The sequence below is a fragment of the Orbicella franksi genome, chromosome 2, assembly GCF_964199315.1.
Source record: "Orbicella franksi chromosome 2, jaOrbFran1.1, whole genome shotgun sequence".
Lineage (NCBI taxonomy): Eukaryota > Metazoa > Cnidaria > Anthozoa > Scleractinia > Merulinidae > Orbicella > Orbicella franksi.
The window spans coordinates 34,240,124-34,261,666 of record NC_138146.1 but is presented as its reverse complement, the minus strand read 5'-3'; the positions used below and the strand labels follow the sequence as shown (position 1 = coordinate 34,261,666).

General features: G+C 38.7%; 3 protein-coding genes across 4 annotated transcripts in view; 1 reads left to right on the top strand and 2 right to left on the bottom strand.

The window, feature by feature from the left end:
- The first annotated feature begins 201 nt into the window (after positions 1–201).
- Positions 202–12,609, top strand: LOC145479466 (uncharacterized). Of its 2 annotated transcripts, XM_081457838.1 has the most exons (13): positions 202–1,082; positions 2,551–2,595; positions 3,308–4,043; positions 4,782–5,028; positions 5,515–5,804; positions 6,767–7,067; positions 7,507–7,736; positions 8,302–8,455; positions 8,642–8,745; positions 8,995–9,138; positions 9,724–9,918; positions 10,446–10,547; positions 11,219–12,609. In XM_081457838.1, exons 1-13 carry the CDS (start codon positions 769–771, stop codon positions 11,276–11,278), a joined length of 2,922 nt encoding a protein of 973 aa, XP_081313964.1. In that variant the 5' UTR covers positions 202–768; the 3' UTR covers positions 11,279–12,609. The 2 variants fall into 2 exon arrangements, with proteins under 2 accessions (XP_081313964.1, XP_081313965.1); XM_081457839.1 differs by lacking the exon at positions 2,551–2,595.
- An 85-nt stretch (positions 12,610–12,694) lies between these two features.
- The window catches only part of LOC145479467 (uncharacterized), a 12,895-nt gene continuing 4,046 nt past the window's right edge, over positions 12,695–21,543 (bottom strand). Inside the window, exon 2 of the mRNA XM_081457840.1 lies at positions 12,695–13,852. Within this exon, the coding sequence (XP_081313966.1) occupies positions 13,282–13,852 (571 nt within the window). The 3' untranslated portion in view covers positions 12,695–13,281. The remainder of the gene's footprint in view (positions 13,853–21,543) is intronic.
- Positions 13,899–19,691, bottom strand: LOC145479468 (uncharacterized). Its single transcript, XM_081457841.1, has one exon. The coding sequence runs from the start codon at positions 18,372–18,374 to the stop codon at positions 17,673–17,675; it is 702 nt and encodes a 233-aa protein (XP_081313967.1). The 5' UTR covers positions 18,375–19,691; the 3' UTR covers positions 13,899–17,672.

Below are 21,543 nucleotides of genomic sequence, written 5' to 3'. Positions count from 1 at the left end.
TACCCCTCGAAGAACAAAAAAGCAACTGTGGAATGTTTCTTGTAAAATCATAAAACATGTTTCTTAGTTTGTAATTTTTATATATGTTTTACCCTTCCCCTGATATAAATCTATGCCATTCTTTATTTTTGGTCGGGATCATTTGCGGTCCAATATGGGGATCATTTCCGGTTCGGGATCGGATCATTTGCGGTCAGGGGATCAATTGCGGACGCGTACAGCTCTTGTTCTTTTTATCAAATTCTGTCATATACTCATTCAAGTAATTCTTTTAGATTCATTTACTAGTTAGCAGTTTTTACCCTAGCTTTCCTGCCTTGTCTTGAGATTTTACAGATTCACTAGGGAAAGTCACATCCCATGGCTTCGTATTCTGTGCCCTGCGGAAACGAAATTAGGGTTTATAGATTGGAGATCTTTGCTTCTGAATCGTTCAGCACTTGTTAATCGACTTATCATATAGTTTGGATTTGCTACAAAGTTCTTTTGATTTACTAGAATAAATTATTAATTATATCGAGCTGTTGTGAGACCAATTTGTAAAAGTTTAGTCTTCCTAAATCGAGCAGTTCTCATAACTCGGGAAGTGCACCCTGCCACCTCGCGCGCTTCCCGCGAAACTTTGAAACTCCCCCTTAGTACCCCCCTGCTGTGTAACATAATTGCTACATTTCCTGGATCCGGCTGGAGGCTTGTTCTTCTTTGCATTATTCATAACAAAAGAAGTGATGTTGTGTAATACAAAGCATATGATGTGAAAAGCATAACATGGGTGCCGCTACGGAGTTACACAGGCTAGTGGATTTGGCGTTACGCTCTCCGGACGCGGGTGTCGTGAACTTCAATCATCTTCACACGCTTCTGCACGCCATTTTGAACCACATCGAACCGCTTGGCGGAGTGCTAAATCTTCAAGCAGCTCAGCTAGCTGATGAAGCAAGTGACAAAAGCACTTCATTTGAGCAGTCAAATGTAAAGGATAAACCGGTTTCAGAAGTCGATCTCTCTAGTCGAGACGACAATCCCCCTGTCATTTCTGATCATCTTGGCTCTTATCCTGACCAAAGAAGCAACTTCGACAGGTTTGGTAATCTCTTTGTTTGCGATAGATTTTATTATACTTCAGTTGTTCGAACATGTAAATAGCCTAAGCTGTTAAAATGGTGTTTATGTGACACCCTTTAGCACCATGGTTTGTAAAAAGTACACTCGCAATACAACAGCTAAACTTGTAAGTCTTTTTATATAAGTTTAAGCTTTAATTCATTAGCGAACCATGCCAGTTACGCGCAACACAAGAAATGTGCTGTGTTTATTTTTAACGGGCTGTGTTTTAGTGGTGTCCTTTTGACAGATTAGATGGTGAATGTTATAAATTATTCAGATACTGTCGGCTATCGTTTTAATGACGTTTCTAAAGTTAGAATTCTAAAATGACTTCTGATGAGTAGAGCAGTCTTTTCAAAGACTTCTTTTGATTGAGAACGAATTCTGCCCTTCGCATCTGCGGGAAAATGCTACATAAATAGCGGATTTCGACTAATTGCATGCTTTATTCAACATCAACAATTACGATAAGCGACCGAAATCCGAGGCATTTGTTATGGCCGGAGGGTTGTACCACTCGAATCTCTATTTTCAAATATTAACGAGCCTAATAATGTTACTTCAGCTTGGGCTTATAAAGTTTATGGCATAAAATGTTTGAGGAACAATCTTGAACGCTATTTCAACAAAATATTCGCGAACTTTGGATGTGTTGACGGTTTGAAGTGCACGTCGCTGTGGAAACAGAGCAAATTAAATTAAAAGTTTACATTGCCCTGAATGATTCATTTTATTAGCCATTTGACTGTTCGTTGTATTTGCGATAAAAATGTTTCTTCCGAACGTTAGTTATGAACAGAGTTCACTGTTTAATATTTTTGGTGAGAATTTGGCATCTGTTTTGGAGGAGTTTGAGGTTGAAATGAGTGTTTTGAGGTTTCAAATTGATTCAATTTTGTAGAATTACACAAGTTTACCTTATTAGCATGCAATTGAGAATGGTGACAATATACATTGTAACACTCTGCACACCATTGTTTTTTAATTAATTTTTAATGTATTCTTTTGATGGCCTCCTCTTGCAATATACAAACTTTGTAGCCAATCAAAGGGCGAACTGTAAGAGACAGGTGTCATGAGAATATTTTCTCCATTTAAAAGCATTAAAACTGTGCAGAAGTTGTCTTGTGGGGGACTCATAAAAAATGTTTCATTAGTCAGAAAACCAAAATTGAGAAGCACTTTATGTAAAAAATGAGAATAACTTTTTATCAAGTGACAAAGATTGAGACTGTAGATCTTTGTCACAAATGTAAATGAAACTAATTTTATTTGAAATTATAAAGCAGTCATTCGTCTATAACCCACACTGGACATTGTTGTTATCACAAGTTCTCTGTTTCTGAATGTCTAGTTTTAGATTTAAAGTAGCAGAACAAGTCTCTTCTTTGCATTATTCAGATAGGAAAATGTAAATTTTATTAATGAGTAATTATGTTTTAGGACTGTCACAGTGATAAATACTGACAAAAGACAGAAGTCTTTTTGGTATGGATACTGTATAATGCCAGAATTTTGAAGGCTATTAATGTTGGTCGATTAGAAGGAATTATTCAATTTGAAATTTGAAACCCTCCCAAAACCTCTCCAACCTTACATTTATTGTAAAGAAAAAGTTTCCTGATATGTACGTGTGGATAGCAAATCATGTACTAGATGTGAACCCTTCTGGATAATCCAGGAGTCTTCTAAAATACAGAACAAATCTCCAGGTCTCCTGTGCAGACCACCAGTAAAGGACGTTTTCCTCAGACACTTATTTCTGACTGATTGTCAACCTTTTTCAGGAAACTTTTTGGATATTTGATCATGCATCTCCATAGCTGAATCAGTGGAGCTATAAACAACTTTTATTTTGGCGGGGGGGGGGGGGGGAGGGGGGTTGAGGGGGTGCTGAGAAGGTAAATTGTACAGCAACTTCTGGATTTTGATTTTTTGGCAACTCAGAAAATTTGCCTCTTGAAAATCGTTGGATCACATTTTTACTGGTACAGTTGCCAAATGGTTGCTGTGTTGTGCTCTAAATCAGGGGTCTAGTAAAAATCATGTAGACTGAAGCAGATCCTTTTGTGGTGTACTCTTGGATAAAATACTTTACAGGATGATGATGGTAAAATCCATATCAGCCAAAATCCAAGACTTTGAGACAGAGAGAAATACACAATAAGGAGAGATCTCAGTATACAATCTTTGATTTCAGTTTACAGACAAGGCAACAGAACCTTGAGAATAAAGTTCAAGAACTGGAGGAAAGATTAAAGATTCTTGACAATCTACCTTCCAATCAGTTTATCATAGACCAGGCACAACAGAAGAACAATAATACCCAAGATGATCCATCTAATCAAAATGTGCTCTCTGGAATGTGGCAGTTGATGAAGTTCAACAGGCGACTTCAGGCCACTGAAGAGGCTATTGACAGAGTAATGACAATCTTGAATGAATTTCTTGGAAGTGATGGAAAAATTATAAGTGGAGTCAGAAGTGAAGTGGATGATATTGCCAGTGAACTAAAGAATCTCAAAGAAAGTTTGCTCAGTCAGAAAACAGATGACAATAACCTGGGACAGAATTTGTCACAAGGGGCAACTGGTGATAGCGATGCATCACAGCAGCAGCGATTAAATTCCCTCAAAAAACAGCTCCAGGAAAGATTTGTGACAAAGGATGACTTGTCAGTGTATGTGAAATGGCCTGCCCTGGAAGACGCATTGAATGTAAAGAAAACTGACCTTGAACAGAGACACAAGGAGGGATACAAAGGGGAGAGCAATTTGTTACTTCAAAAAGCATCAAATGATCATGTCAGTAGCGAAAATAAAGCTTCTGATACCGAGTCAGATGGACGCCCGCAGACTGCTCCACTGCCGTCAACCTTGCAGACACCAGTTCCAACACCTGAGATCCCTAAGACAGCTTTCGCAAGCAGTGCGCAGGTTGGAGCCCATTTCATTTTGTTTTACATTATACTTAGGGCTCAAAGGTGCTCTTTGAGTGGATTTAGTCAATAAGCTAAAACGTGAATAGATGTTTAAAGTTGTCATTTTTTACTGCTTAGTGTGAAAATCGAAAATGACTAGTTCCATTACCTAAGCTGGAAAAAAAATTGATGATGGGAACAGCTTTGTCAGAAAGAAATAGTAACTCCAATGGTGCCAAATGAGTTTGATCTGTGACCACAAGATATGGGCCAGATTAGTTTCGAAAGTCCTTGTTTTTACCCGTGTTATTTTTATGTGGGAGCTCTTATTCTCAGGGTCATTGCATAAAATAATTATCAATTACCATTCATTCATTTAATAGTTGTAAAAGGGATACAGCTATAGATATGGCCTTCTCTACGCAACGCAGGCCTACAGTTCTGTACATTGTAATAATATGTCCATTGTAAGCTAATATTTAATCACATTGGTACTTAATGGCCAGCAGCTTGTACACAAGTAAAGCAAGTACGTCTACTTGGTACAAACAGGAGCATCCATTGCAGACTTGCCATACCCCATCATTTTTGTTACTGTAGACGTACACTAGAGATCCAATGGAGAATTGCTGCAACCATTACTTGTACCATAGGGAAAAGAAATAAAACAGGAGGTGCCAGACAACTTACAATGACAAGTTTTACAAATAATATTATCACGATAATTGTTAATGAGAATCTATTCTTTACTTAGGTAAACATTCTAGAATTGTCTGCTGAAGACCACCCCTCTCAAGAAATGGTGGAATGTCTGAGGCAGATTGGAGAGCTGTCAGATAAACATAGCATAGTGGAGAAAAATGTAGCTAGTGTGATTGAATCACAACAGGAAACAGCTGGAGAGTTGGCCAAAGTAGAACAGGCTCTTTCACTGAAAGTCAGCAGGGAAGATTTGAACATTCCTGATGACCTCCAAGATCAACTGGCCATGTTGAAACAAGGTATGTGCAAATTCTTGTAATGGGAAAGCTGATTTTCAGGCCCCAATATTAATATGTTAACAACAGTCTATTTGACTGTGTTCTTCTTATTATTTCCATGTTCTTAGATTGCAAATATAAATCATGTTTTTTTTGTTGAGCAGTCATTTTGATTTCACTTTCTCACACTTATTTAATAATTCATCAAGTTTAAAATCATGACTGTGATGGTGTTTGGATATCTGATCTTTATTAGCATATATTTTTTATGATGTGTTTGATATATCTCTTTATGAGATATATCAAACACATAAGCTTAGTGTGCGACCACATTTCCAAATGCCTAAGAGCTCGTCAAAAACACTCCACTAGACATCATATTTTCAACTCTCTTCTTGTTGTTTAGTATTGTTGTTAAATACAGTCATTCATGTTTGATATATTACTTTAAATGTTAAATTAAATTAGTGCATTTTTATTCAGTGTCACTCTCTGTGCCTGATGTAGGTTTGGAATTCCTAAATACAAATCAAGACTTGGTTGCTCTAGCAGAAATCAAGAAAATGGCTTTGAACAACAAGGAGCATATTGAAGCACTTAAGCGTGAACTTGCCATTCTTGCTCGGCAAAACAAACCAGCTTTTACAGGAGTGGTTGCCCAGTCACCTGTTATAGACAGCAGTGTGTTGGACGCTGTACGAGAACACTTGACTGATCTGCAAACAGAACAAGAAAAACTTGCTGTAACAGCAGACAGACAGCATTCTGAGGTAGTGAACGACCTTGCTAGAAAACAGGTAAATCATAATTAAAAGTAACTTATGACAAATCCCTGGCATAACAAGAAAGTAGACAGTATTTATAAACCCAAGTGAAAAGTGAAGGCCAAAATTTGTACATGATTTGTACATGTATGGCTGCAAAGTTTCATAACTTTAGATGAACAATCAATGGTGGATCTAGGGGGCCGCCCCCGTCCTTGTTTTGAGTAAAAAAATTGCAGAAGGAAGAAAAGCCAGCGGGGCAAGCAATCCCCCCCCCCCCCCCCCTTTTAGCTCAAGGTCTGGATCTGCCACTGACAATGACTGTTGAGAGAATTAAGTAACAACAAATCCCTTGCAAAACAAGAAGTTACAAAGTATTTATAAACTGAAATGAGGAGTGAAGGCCACGATTTGTGCATGATATGTACTAGTATGGCATAAGTCATTTTAACTTCTGTGTACAGTCTTCTTTGAATTAGATATAGTTGCAAGACTACTTACAAGTATAATTTAGTTTACCATCTGAAGGTAGAAAAACACCAATAGAGACAAGTAGTAAAATTTATACACATAACAACATGAATTTTGAGAATTACATTTTACACTTTTCAACTAGTTTGTCTTTTTCAGTATTCATGAACTCCACAGTGTATCTCGTAGTAGAACAGAATACCTTCATAATTTGTTAGTGTTTGTTGGTTAAGTAAACTCATTCACGGTATTTTGAGGTATTTTGGCCCCATACAAAATTCCCTTAAATTGAAGGAAACCTGAAAATAGTAGTTTACCAAAATAGAAAAACACTAATTAAAGAGATAACGAACCATAAAGGAACAAGGATGGTCAAGGATAATGAAGATTAACACGGATTAAAAACGACAAACTTCAAAAACTTTAAGCTAAACTTGTCAAGATGTTCAAACTGTGACGTAGCTCATTTGACTATACTAGAGAGGATCTGACTTGCAGTTGCATTCTTGTGCATTTTATCGTAGGAGCATATTGAAGCACTGTACAGTTACGTGGAGAAACTCCAAGAAAGCAAAGCAGATAAAGAAAATGTTGCTATGGAAATGAACATTAAGGCTGACAAAGCCGCTTTGGATAGCAAAGTGAATGTATCAACATTTGACAACACATTTAGCATGCTTGATGAGGGACTAAGGGAAGCCTTACAGAAAATGGATGATTACATGAACGAAGAAATGGCTTTGAAACAAGCACTGAAGCAACTCTCTGTTGACATGTCAGAGAAAATGGATGGACAAGCTTTCCAGGCACTCAAGAACTATCTAGGTAGGGGTCAGACATTGACGAATAGTTACAGGATGGAGATATTTTGGACTCTTACTTGGTGTAGAAGATACAATGGGCCTAAAACAGAGAACTAAAGGACAAAAGGGCAAGAAAACTATTGTTTCTATTATTTTCCTCGTTCATTTGTCCTTTTTCTCTCTATTGTTTTAGGCCAACTGTGTCTTCTAACTGTAATTTGAAACACTCAATTGAATTTACTTGAATTGACTTTCCTTGCCATTTAAGATTGAACAGAGATTAAACGTCGACGGAAGTGAAAAAAAAGGCAAAGGACGATTCCACCTGCCGTGAGCGGGGCAGATGGGAAAATTCCACTCGCTTCCTGAACCAATCAGATTCAGGATTTGTTGAATTCCGCCCGCTCGCAAACTGAGAACAAATTTTATGTGTGCTAATATTTTTCTACTGTCCGTTTCAGAGCGACGTATAGCTGATGTGCAGAAATCCAGGAACCTGATTGCTGCAGAGACAAAAGTGGACTTTTCTGACGCAGCTGGATTCCGCAAACCGATCAAGTTTAATTGTATCTCGTGCAGTAGACCCGTAGAACTCCCTCTGAGAGGGCCCCTCCAGAGCAACCTGCCAGCCCCAAGAGGGGTCCGAACAAAGAGGTCTAAGGGCCCTTATTTGTCCTATGAAATGGACCAGGTTAGAACTCTTCACTTCTTCACAACCTGAATGGATTGAGACAATTGATAGCCGCTTTTTCAAATGTAAATTATTTGATTTTTTTTAAGGGATACTACCCCGAATTATGACGTTGAAAAGTCGTGACCCTTGATACATAATCATTCCGGGTCTAGCTTCGTTGAAAATTACTGGTAGACATATATGCGCTGAAGTTGTAAAAAGAATGTTGTAATGGGTTGTGCGTTTACAAAGAGTTGTGATGTAGTCAATTGAAACAGTCTGGCAGAATTTTTCAATTCTGTTGTCGTGTCCTGGAAAAATCATTCCCAAAACCTGATTACAATTTGCTCTCCCATCAACAATGCACTCATTATCTATGAGCGAAGGTACCCAGTCATGGTTTGTACCACTGTTTCAACCAAAATACAACAAAATTGCCGAGATAGTGTCCCTTTAAGCCGTCATCTCTGGTGTTGTGTTTTCCGTGGTGAGTCCGTGGTGGTTGCGTTAGCTGCTATGATACTAAGCGCGGATTTTCAAAATTCCGTTTACAATGTAATTTCCTGACCTTAATGTTTTCTAGATTCGCCAGTACCAACGCGGTCACTATAGCGGTGGTAAAGCGGAGAAAACGTTAAATGACATAATCACTGGTCGGCCATGTGGGGGGAGTCACACAGTGATGTATCATCCAAAAAGACGCTCCAAAACCACCCAGCTCAATCAAGTGTTGGCAGGTATGTGGGGCCTCTGACTGTTTGGAGAATTAAATAGAATTCCCCTCTCTGAAAATGGTACGAAAATTTCCTGGGAAAGTTTCTCCGGAAAGTGTGAGAATCGTGAAACCTTCTCTTACCTATATGTTTTTGAATAAAGGATATGGCTTTCGAATTTAACTTTGAGATTTCCACTGTATTTTTCAGCGCGCGATGAAGCACCGGACGTTCCAAACTGGGGGAGAGAGTTATCCGTTCTTGACATGCTCAAAGGATCAGATGGTCATCTTTACAAAGGACGCTTCAGACAGGTATGTTGGAACTTCTGCACCAAACTGTCCAAACTGTAGACTTCCAAAGGGTCTGCGATATTTCAGCGTCACCCGTTGTCGTGGCAACATGGGACAGAACTACTAAAAGTCAGACTCTTCAACGACTTAATTTACACACTTTGTCCTGCGCAATTTTTCACATTAGCCACGAATTGATGTGAAGCTAATAGTGTCTTGACTAATTTGTGAGAGGAAATCTGATGAAGTTGATGTGTCCGTTTCTTGCAGACCATCCCACCTATCGCTAAGAGTTCGTCCCAGTCTCCCCCGCACGAACATGAATTTGCATCCTTTACCAAGGAGGACTCACAACTGACGTCATCACGCTCGAACTCAGGCCCCAACTCGCCCCGGAACACAGCAGTGGGACAGGTAAGGAGAACAAACCATCGAATATTGTTTTGCTGTTAGCATACATGTATGATACTCTATTAGTAACAAATATCATAAATCAAGACCAAGCAACGAAGAGAACATTTATCTTCAGTCAGTGAGAGTAACTATTAAGAACTTGAAGAGTTTGTTTAAAGTGAAATGTTCACGGCATCTTTTCTCGCCCAAAACGAGATAATTTTGGTCTTGACTTACTGTTGCTTTTTAGAATTTTGTTACTTTTATACTCTATATAATAATATTTGGATAGGTGTCCAAATCAACATTTATTTTAATAATTTAAACAGTTCCGAGTGCTATTTAATTAACAAGTAATACGCTTACAGACCAGTCCAATTTGGACTTTACTGAATTCCAGATATTCCTCAGATTGCCAAAGTGGACTGGTTCTTCGACCAGGTCCGATTTTGATTCTCCTCAGAATTCTTTTTCTCGAATTATTTCCAAATTGGACTGCTCGTTGTCCCGTAACATATTTGTTTCTTTGAATGATGCATTTCTGTGAGTGTCCCTCCACATTTTAAGTGTCATTTTGTTTTGTTTTGGTTTTTACCTTGCAAACAGGCAGCGGAGGAAACCTCCAGGGAACTAAGACAGAGTCCGCGAGAGGCACAGTCACACAATACATCCCCGAGAACACGGATTAGACACATAGTGAAACTTCACAGCTCCGAATCACCACCCGCTCCAATCCCCTCACCATCTCCTCCTCAGAATGAGAATCAGAAAGCGTTACAGAAACAGCAAAGAATCCGAGAGGTAGTAGCACTGAGCGTATCACAAAACAATAGATGATGCCTTTTTTGCGAAATTGGCGCACTTTACGTAAAAAATATCTGATGCATTCGCGCCATCTCTTAGCACTCATTGATAGCTTGCGTAGAAGCTTACGATGTCGTTATTTCAGTATTTCGTTTTAATATTTTGTTTTGTGTCACTTCATTTTATTTTTAGTTGGGGAATAAAGGCTTGAATGAGTACACTTCATTTTTTAAACTAGATCTTGCCTAGACTTTAAACTACAGAAAATAAGATGAAATTAGCTTTATACAGTTCTATGTTGTCTTTATTTGTATTGTTGTTGGTTGCGGGAAGATTGGACGCGAGTTTTCCTGTCTGCGCAGGGTGTAATGGGAATAGGCGTGGTCTCCTTGTCTGTTTTTTTGTTCAGCAAGGGAAGTTGACGATTTTTGGTCAGAAGTAGTGCCGGAGACAATCAAATGAAAGAATTACAGAAAAAAGTATTTTCTGACCTCAGGTTTGATATTTTTGTTTGCTTGTCACAGGACGTTCAGACAAAGTTGTTTACTCCAGCGGCCCCGAGGCCATCCCCTGACGGAGGCGGAGAAAACGACGAAATTGATCCGGGTGGAACTGGGCGTACTACGGTAGGATAAATATGGTTTTCTAAGAAAAAACAAACCTCGTTCCCCCTGTTCTGTGATCCAAACTTGTGTCAGGCCACATTGGCTGAACCTATCAGTGAAGCTTACAAGAATCTCCATACCCCTACAATTATATGACACTGATACTTGTTTTTTGTGAACGATGAAAGGAAGATTTCGTGAATTCTTATCTTAGATTAAAAAAGAAAAAAAGAAAAATACTATCTCTCTTTGAAAATAAAGCTTAATTTTGACGTAATGCGCTGTGAGTTTTGCAATACGTATTTTGAATGCGTCCTAACTTGCTTTATTTTACATGAGATGTATCTTATATGTTAACATTTCTGGAATTCGAACTGGGAACCCTTCCACTAGAGAGATCAGCTCCCGTACTATAACACCGTCCTGATTGTATTACTGTCAAGCCTGCAATTTTTAAGCGTCGTATAGGGCTTGCCTTAACAACAACTGAATGTTAATCGTTTTGATTCCCACTGGTCATTTCATTCTTTAACAAGTTACACCTACAAGTACTCAATAAATACTTAACCCTTTAACGTAGGTTTCTGGCAAACCGGAGTGCTATTCTGCCCAACCTGTGAATTTGTGCGCGAATGTTTTGAGCGTTTCTTAATGAGTAATGTTCCCTTTAATTTCTCATTATCTTCCTCAAGGGTCAAGGAGCTCTCCCTCACACAAAGCATGAAGAAGAAGTTTTGACTCCGATGGATTAACTACAAACCAAGAGATGACAGAAAAACAAAGCATAACCTGCCATATAAATAAATATAATATATTACGGATTTCCTTTCAGATTTATGATTTAGCGAGCGTTCTTTATTCTTATCCACATATTCAAATAGAAGTGATTACACGTGGCATGGAAAGAAAATTATTGCATAGTGACCGCGCTGCTGATCACTGATCTTTCCATTCACATGGATCTATGAGAAAAAAGGACATCATCTGTCTACGTGACTGGGTCATCGAGTAATTGTAACAAGTGTAAGAGGAATAAGTTGGTTATTGTACAGGACCAGTACAGAATATTACTTTTAGAAATGCGTCGAATTCACAGACGCATGTCAATGTTCCAAATTTTAAATGTAAAGTTTGGAGCAAAGTGCAACTTATTTTCTTTCAAACTTCGTCCAGTAACTATAGTAAACTGTTTGCATTTTTTTTCTGGTTTTGATGCCTTTTTATTTTTTATTATTTTTGGTTTTATTTATTTTTGCTTTTTTATCACGTTACTACAAGATGTAAACAACGACGTCAGCAAACATGGACGTCACGACTATATCATCATCTTTACGCCGTGCTGTACTTCATGGATCATAAAAGTAAAAATGGAATAACGTAACACCTTGTTTAATTTAAAAAATGTACGTCGCCAAATATTAGGGAAAGTGAACTTATTTGATACTAGAAATATCGATTGAGTGGATACCAATTTAAAATAGTGGCTGGCATTGTAAGAGTAACCTTTGTAAAAACTGAGCGTAAAGATTTATTTCAGAGAGACGGTAGTAGTTAAGGTTTCGTATGGCAGGTCCGTCAGATTAACTAAGTTTCAATAATGTGTGTTAAAGAGGAACTCTTCGAGAACGGGATTTTTCAGTAGGTAGAAAAGGTATATATTATTTCTTGGAGGCTTCATCTTTGATGGCCGTATTCTACGTGTAAATGATGTTTTGGATAAGAAGAAGGCGGAATGTTAAATCATGCTGAAGTCTTTCAGTAAGTCCCAAGCTGAAAATACCAATTCCTGTCATTGGGTGTCACACGTTTAAATTGGCATTGGTTCGGAGAATTTGGCCGTGCATCAACACAATATCTCCCAGTTGATTAGTGTATGTATTCTCATCACCTGACAGCTGTCTTGGCAATACAACGAGAAAATAGATTTTGATTACTTGGGGGTTGAAGGATCAAGCGTGCATTGTACATTCTCACAAGCTTCCAGGTGTAATTAAATTGCCAGATAGAAGCTCGTATATAGTTTTACTTCGTTCAAATTTTGCATTTGTAAGATACAAAATGTAAATAAAGATGTTATGTCATATCTGTTATGTCACATATCTGTTCTTACTGCATATTTTCACTAGGTGTTGTACTTTTAAATCGATAAATTCAAGAGACGATCAGCGTCTTTCGATAAATTGTGATACAAAGATCTCCACAAATATATAGTTTGATTACTCGAATACAGAGACTGATGAGGTCACGTGACCTGGTTTCTTACTCTTTGCGGCCTTTACAGTTACATGTAAACTATTCGACAAATTTTATTCGAGAACTTGATTTTACAGCCATAAAATCTCACTGAACTGAAAGTGACCATATATAGCTCTTAGGGCTGTAGCAAAACATATAAATCGTACACATCTTTTCACATCTTGACGTTCTTTCTAAACCCACAAAGATGAAAACTCACCAAATACAGCGCATCTGCAACAACGTGAGCAGTGACGTCAAATTTCAGTTATATATATATGTATTTAGTTAGAGCTACTTCTTTAAGCGATATAAAAACGAAAATCTAGTTAATTTTTACTTCCTATAAAATACAAATTTATAGTATCCTATAAAATACAAATTATTTTTTTAATGGAGTCACTGTTTTAACATCATTGTAAAAGATCCCAAATATTCAGGGAAGGGAGAGGTAAAATCGTCTCCAATTAAGTATTTCACGAAAGGTCGACAAAGTTCCATGGTCGCCAGAATCCTGCTTCTAGAGCTTTGTAAGAGCGAGAAATACTTTCATTGTATAGTACGCGTCATTACCGCCATTGTGAAGAATGTCTTCATCAAACGGAATTTCCAAATCTGTTAACAACCGTTTGAGACTGTACAGCAGTGGACCGTCGGGCAGTAAGGCCATGGCGAGGACCTGAGTATCAAACATGCGTTTCTCTGACACGGAAACACCACAATTGGCCAGGAACTCTTCATCGTGAGCCGCAGAATGAGCAACTAAAAAATCTGCCTCGTCGATGTGTTTTTGAATCTTTGCAGCGGCCCTCTTGAGAGACATGCGCTTAGAGGTACCAAACATGAAGTGGTCTCTGTTGTCAGGAACACAATCTCCGTTTTCGTACCTAAGGTTTTCTTTGATGATGTAATGAAACGTTTGTAAATCATCTTCCGGGTTGTCTAATGTGGTCATTGCATAGCCGATCTCCAGAACGATATTGTGGTCGTGCTCGTAGACTTCGAGATCAAATGCCAGAACAAGCGCTTGTGATTTGCCTTTGAGGGTCCTCCGTAACTTTTTCACACTCTTTCTTGCTTCCTCTTTTTTCCTAAAATGTTTGAATGAGGTGATATATTTGAGTTTGGACAGAAGCATTTACACCTACACCAACTCTATCGGGTCTTGAGATTCAACGCCCGAACGACCCTGAAGAAGAATTTTATCTTTTGTTGACCGTGAAATAACTACGTGGAAGTCTTGTTAACGGACACCCGCGGGACTCCTTACTGGAGTAGGCCCCCGGGAGTGGGCCATTCACGACAGTGGTTCTCGCAAGCGGCCACTAGAGGTGTATAAGAAATAGCTATAGCTAGCCGTTTTACGGGAGCTTGCCCAGCTAACAATGGTCAAAAGTATGCATTAGGAATGCAAAAAAATAACACCGTGTTACTGCAAACGACTTTGTTTTACTGCGTAATGTAATGCCTCGATAATAATGACATGATATATTGCATTAGTTGGACTGGCCCTTAGTGATTATAATTAAAGAAAAAATCATAACAGACCTTTTCATGGTTTCTAACGCCATCTTGCTTTACAGGAGAGAAGGCACAAACACGACAAAAATTACAGTAAGGGTGTTCGGAGCGGAAAAACGTACTGCGCAGCTTTCTACGCATCCCCATCTCTACTTGCGGGCTCAGGAAATAATGCAGGCTGCAATGGTGGAAATAATGACCGACTATAATAAGGTACATAAGGATGTCGCTCGGTTGATTTATTTATACTTGGATAAGAATGAATTTTTTTTCGACTTCTCACTGTTAAGAAAAAGAGGTTCCCCCTGCCTGTCCAGAGGCTCTCTTTCTTATTAATTTAGTGGTGTTCATATATGGATGCAATATGTAAAGAGTGTTCGTGGAATAAATGTGTCTTCGCACCGAAATGTCTTGTATACAGCGTGGAAATAAAGGGCTCAGAAACCTTTGTCAATTTGGTTAATTTGTCCGTAAAAAATTTATTCCCCATGAATATAATACTCCAGCTCTCAATTAGTGACGTGAAAATGTTGCTCCTTACCGGAAATGTTATGAAAGCATATAAAGTTCATAACTTTTTTTGTTTATACAATGGACGAAATTCTCACCATTTTTTCAAACTTGGAGCCTGGCGCGAGGCCAGAACACGCGCATGTTTATTACGTTTTTCCGCTCTGAAGTAAGGTTGTGGGAAAAGCTAAGACGTTCTGAAAATTTAAGAGTTACAAGGAAAAGATACTCAAGATAAGGTTTTAAAGAATATTGCCGGTTTTCATATGACGTCATCATTTTCCACAATCCTTTTGAAGTTTTAGTTTCATTGGATGTAGGACCCTCTAAAAACTTGACGTTTTAAAACATTTAAGTTCGACAGGGTTCCTCATTTTGTTATAGAGAACGTTTGAATTTCCAAGTTTTTGCGTTGTGTGTCATAAAAATGGCGGCCGAGATGTGTGTCGGAGCTCTAGAATAATAACTTTTCGTTTCAATATATATTAAGACTCAATGACAGCTGTTTCTGTCACTTTCAACGTCTCCAAACAAAGCTCTAAAAATTTGGGTGAAACACTTTTCCGAATAACGCGCGAATGAAAAACCGCACAAACCTAAATCTCCTGGCGCGAGGCTGTCTATATATCAATCATCTATCATATTCCATACCCTTGACTTAACTTATTGAATGGTTACGATTTTTAGGGCCCGGACGCACTAGCGAAGTTTTGTTTATTTCGCAAAAATATTTGTCATCTGTTCCGTTCTCCAAGTGCGCACAGTGTTTTTCTTCCTACCTAAATTTTGTGAAGCGGTACCAAACTTCAAAGGTTCCGTCGTCCTGCCTCCGAGCAGGACAAAGTTTTGTCGTCAAAACTGTCAGATTGTACAATTTGCAGGCAGAACGTCAATCAAGTAAATTTGATCTCACTTTATAGAGTCTATACATTCAACGTGATTGACACTTGTGGTTATCAAATATTTTGGTGTTTTCAAGTACCTACGTACCCGATTAACAAATTCAAAATTTTGTGGAGACAAAATTTGTCGATATTTTTGGCAGAGCCAAACAAACTTTGTCAACCTAATGCGTACGGTACTTTATTTTTTATGGCGTGACAGAAATAGATTTGCCAGCTGAGAGGCGAGGAATCGCACTTTCAATTTTTCATACAAATGTCTCTAAATTTTACGCGAATTGCGACTTGGTTTTATAAACAAATGTGTAGAAAAATAAAAACCTTAATCGTGGCTTTTCTAGCAAGGATATTTCTCTCAGAATTGACCAGTAAATTATTTTATGTGGTATCTTTAGTGTTTAATTCATAAATATTTCATAACGCGAATTTTCCGTGTTAGACATTAGATTCCACGTGCAGTTTCCCATACGTAAGAGTCGGACTATTTCTGTTTTCTTGACGGGGGAGGGAGGTGGGGGAATTGTGCAATTTCAAAAAACCGAAAATGTATGCGCAACCTTAAGGTGAGAAAAGATTTCTTGCCCCAGAAAATTGCCCTACCAGCTGCCCCTCCCCCCTCCCCCACCCCTCAAAAAAGTAATGGTCTGTACCTAATACAAGATGGCGTCAGAAACCGTGAAAAGGTTTATTGAAATCAACATTAACATTTATAGTCTCCCTGAAACAAAATGCAATGATACAGTTAACAATGTCAATGCGCTGTAATAACATTGGAGCGAATAGCGATGTGAGGTTAATAGATTAAAATACGATTGAGACTGCTAATGGTGTACGTTTACAGAAGCTTATGAACAATTTCGAAGTCGAAATCGATCGAAGTCCAAGTCGAAGTTTTCGAAGTCCAAATCGTGAGCCCCGAAAGTGAGTGAATACAGAGTTTGTATGAGTGTTCAAACGGGCTTTTGAGAAGGCGGTCGTAAGTAGCTTACGAGTGGGGTTAGATACATTATGCTGGCATAATTTTGGGCATAAAGCTGTAGTTCGAGCATCGAGCATAATGGGCTTTTTCCGCAAAAAGAGAATAATTATAAGGAGAAAATCATTAATTCCATAGCTGTAATGAGAAATTTTCACTTTCAAGTGCTTGTAGTAAGGGTTTAACATAGTCAAAGGCTTGGCTACTACTTTCAAATTCTGTGCCCGCGAGCGAACTGATCAGAGACAACTGCAGAGAGTGTATCCCAGTGAAGAGTTCCATTGAAATAAAACATTTTGAGAGCTTCTGCCTGAGAGACTGGGGTAGACTTGGAAATGAAGGTCGGCCGATTTTGCTTAAAACTGGTACACAAAGTCGTTATGTGGACTTATGTAATATGCCAAAGTTTCAGGTTCAACGACCATTTTTTAGCCGAGTTCTGGATATCAGCCCCTCAGAGGTCTCCAGAGTGAGATTTTTAGTGTAATTTTGGCTACTTTTCATTCTCTCTTTTAGCAACGTACAATTAATTTCAGAAAAAATCAAAACCATATTTGTAACGCCCTATCCTTAGGCTTCTATGGGTAAAAACATTAGCTCACGGGAAGTTTTTGTTAGCCTGTGGCTGTGATCACAACTTAGTCCTATTTGAAGCATATGGAAGCAACCGGAAATGGCCTGTTTTTCAGACGGCACATTTTCCATGCCCATGTTTTATATCGTGAAGTCTTAGTATCCCTGCAAAGTTCAGCCCTTAGTTTAGAAATACTAAGAAAAAAATACTAAGGTTGAGGCTTTTTTACTACGAAACACTTTTAGAAAAGTTACCTACTACGCACTTCCTGTCAAACCATTAATTACTTTTTAGGAGAGACTTTTAGACACAGCTGCACAATTAACAAACAATCAATAATAATAATAATCTTTACATGTGGTTTTCGAAAAGGACCTCAAAGATTAATACTAATTAATAGAACTAAAAATATGAAATTTATAAAACACTTAAGTTAAAAAATTAAAAACCTGTCTCTTAAAAATATTTACATTAGCAGAGTCTCGTATTATCTGGCTGAGAGAATTAAAAACATTAACAGGGTGATAGGCGGTTCTTTGTTTTCCCCAATTCGTTCTAACGCAGGGGAGTCTAAGATTGACTTTATGTCTGGTGTTATAATTATGCTGATGTTGTTGTGTTACTAAAGTCAATTCGTGATTTATAAATCCATTTAGACATTTGTATACATGTACACATTTTCGCTGGAAACGCCTTTTCTCTAATGGTATCCATGGCCACTTCAGAGTCGCTAATGCATGCGACGCAAATGAATACAGCGGTCGATCTAAGATTATTTTAGCCGCTTTATTTTGCAAAACTTGTAGGCTAGACATTAAAGTTACATTATGCTTGTCACACCAAACTAGATCTGCGTACTCGAATAAGGGCATGACAAGACTTTTATAATAAAGAATACGCGCCCTAAACGGTAATAAATACTTAATGCGCCTAAGTAGGCCAAGCCTTTGGTTAATTTTTCCTGCCATATATTCGACATGATTTGTCCAGGTAAAATCAGACGATGTTAAAATTCCAAGATATTTAAAACAAGTAACATCGTTCACACAATGATCAAAAATTGACTGTGCCGGCCATATATTCATTTCACGGTTGCATTTTATCAATTTACGACAGACTGAAGTAAACATGTAACGTAGTAACGCGTTCGGGTTCTATACAAAACTGACAACGGCGTAGCGCATAGCACGGTCGCGGCCTAATGGTTGCGGGCTGGACTCCGGATCGAGCGCTCCTGGTTACTAGGGCGTTGTCATGTCGTCTTGGGAAAGGCAATTTTCTCTCACAGTGTCTCTCTCCACCCAGATGTATAAATGAAAGCCGGTGATTATCATCCTGTCCAAGGAAGAAGAGCAGTAACCAATTTAAGCTCCAGCTGGCATGAGGCACTGGACTTTGTGACGATTTACCATACCACCTACACCAAGCATACTGGTCGTCCTAGGCATTATCACTTCTTTTTATGGAAATCGGAGTTAAGGGCCAGCAATTCTACAGCTAGGGTGCTATAAGCAGTAGTCTTTGAAGGAAAATCCACTCCTCCCCTGTCCTATCTTTGCATCTTGATATATGCAGTACACCGATTTAGGTGGGATCTGTGCGGACTGGGAAAGCAAGAAAAGGAAAATCCCGATAGAGAAAGGGAAAGTGCCAATGGGTAATTTTCTGGTAATTTAGTCAGACATTCAGCGACTTGGCGGAGAAAATGGACCGTCTTGGACTTCCTCAATTTATAATACCTGGGCCGTTTGCACCGGGGGACTGGGTATGAATAAATATTCTGTAGCATATCCATTCGTTCTTTAGGTTCTCATGCAAGTTCTATACCTGATCATTCTCTACAGTATCAAGGACACAAATCTAGACGAGAAAAAACTGAATTCCAAGACAATCATAGCCAGCAAACTTGAAATAAGTTGGCGTGTCGTGACCTTGTCACTTACGCTATGAATCAACCTGAATTTTTATTACTCGCAACGGTGCACTCACGATCAATTTATCGCTGGGGCTAAGGTTTTTAATGTTGCTTCACTTTTAATGGATTATAAGAAAGGGGCGTGCCTCTAAACCTGTAGCCAGGTAAGCATTCATAGTAAGTGAATTTATCCAGACACCTTGCGTATCGACTGGAATAGTGAGACTGCATTTTATTTTACAATTAGCTATAAATATATTCAAAATTTCCTTAAGGTTCAAAGCGATTTTCAAGTGGTGCCGTGAGAGACGTTGTGATTGCATTTAGAGTGACTGATAAGTTGTTTTTCTTCAGAAAAAAAGTCTAGCGACTCCATTATCCGTAATTTTCAAGACTTCTTCCACGAAATTTATAACCGTTGCCGGACCAAAATCTGATCGGTCCTAAAAAAATCACATGAAAATTTCTAATTAACGGTAAGTCTTTTCGGTTAGAATTAACTTCAGAGTCTCTAATTCCCGACTTAGAAGAAAAAAAGGTATTAATCAAAATCAAATGGTCGATTTTTTACAGACACGCTTTGTTGAAACTTAAACCGGAAGTGGCCTGGTTAGTCATCTCCTCGAAAGCTTTTTCTTAGTGAAAGAGCCTCAACCTTAGTATTTTTTTTCTTAGTATTTCTAAACTAAGGGCTGACCTTTGCAGGGATACTAAGACTTCACGATATAAAACATGGGCATGGAAAATGTGCCGTCTGAAAAACAGGCCATTTCCGGTTGCTTCCATATGCTTCAAATAGGACTAAGTTGTGATCACAGCCACAGGCTAACAAAAACTTCCCGTGAGCTAATGTTTTTACCCATAGAAGCCTAAGGATAGGGCGTTACAAATATGGTTTTGATTTTTTCTGAAATTAATTGTACGTTGCTAAAAGAGAGAATGAAAAGTAGCCAAAATTACACTAAAAATCTCACTCTGGAGACCTCTGAGGGGCTGATATCCAGAACTCGGCTAAAAAATGGTCGTTGAACCTGAAACTTTGGCATATTACATAAGTCCACATAACGACTTTGTGTACCAGTTTTAAGCAAAATCGGCCGACCTTCATTTCCAAGTCTACCCCAGTCTCTTAGGCAGAAGCTCTTGAGTGCTTTTGAGCATCAGTTGTTGTTCATTGCTTGTAAAGTTGTAATCGATGCAATATAATGTTGTGTTTCTGACTTTACGGAGGTAATTTTTGTCTGCAGGGATGGAAAAGGGCATCATATATAATCAAGATCAGTCGAGCAAAATGTCATTTCTCGAGCATAATTTTAGGCATAATACTAGGGACCTTAAGCAACGACAACGCGGACGGCGACGGGAACGCCATAAGATCAGGAAAAAGCCAAAAGGTCTACTGAGCATGACTGGCGGGAAACAGGTTGACGTTCTGCGTTCGGGCCCGACGTGAGTGAAGCTCACTTCGCGTTATCTGAAAACGTGAGTTTTCGCTTTCGTTTCCTCTGCTGTGTCAACGCTAAATAACCCGTTTTACTAATTTCGAGGAACTTTAATGCTTGTTTTCTTTATGTGAGATATTGCATTTTAAAGAAACCTCGAGAAATCTGAAGCGAACTCAAGCCAGTCGGCGAACATGTGAGTACCGTGAAATATCTTTTTGAAAGCTTATGCAAATAAAGACAACTTACACGAATTTCAATCGAAATTTTTCCTTTCAAGAAGTACTCAAATGTCAAATAGCTCATTATGGTGAAATTCTAACACATTTAAAAGGGTAGACACCATTGAAACTTGTGTAGCTGTTTCCATATTCAGTATTTTCAGTCGTAAGATCAGGGGTTTACTTAGATCTTTATCAGTCGGCACACTGATTTGTCGCGCCAGTCTGATTAAACATCTGCTGATAATAAGTTCATTTACTTCATTGTACAACTCAGCGAGAAGGGGCCCAAGGGGCAAGTTGCGTTTGTGGAAGCGAAATTCGGACAGGTACTCGTCGTCTTCAAACCATCGAAGTTAAAATCAGGAAAGGAATCATAAGGTTGGTCGAGATCATTTAATAGACTGGTTTAAATCGTACAAGAATAGAAGTTCGTCATCGTTTAACACACCTTCATCGTGGATTATCAAGAATTGATTGCGAACTTCTTTCAATGAAGTCATCCTAGTTCATCCTGACAAACAGAGGACGAATATCAATAATGTCAATAAGCTTGACAGTGCGGAAGCCGCGGTTTCCGACGGTGCTGCTTAATGTTTGTGAATTCTCGCCACGACGGCGTTCTCTCCCCAGCCTTCTCACAGGTTTCGGCGTCTCCGTCGCCGTCCGCGTTCCCGCTGCTTAAAGTCCCTAGTTGTTTTGAGGGTGACGCTCAAAAGCA

Coding starts and splice junctions, on each gene's coding strand:
- LOC145479468 (XM_081457841.1), bottom strand. CDS start 18,374: ATGTTTACTTCAGTCTGTCGTAAATTGATAAAATGCAACCGTGAAATG.
- LOC145479466 (XM_081457838.1), top strand. CDS start 769: ATGGGTGCCGCTACGGAGTTACACAGGCTAGTGGATTTGGCGTTACGC. Junction 4,044..4,781: donor CTTTCGCAAGCAGTGCGCAG/GTTGGAGCCCAT, acceptor TTCTTTACTTAG/GTAAACATTCTAGAATTGTC. Junction 9,139..9,723: donor GGAACACAGCAGTGGGACAG/GTAAGGAGAACA, acceptor CCTTGCAAACAG/GCAGCGGAGGAAACCTCCAG.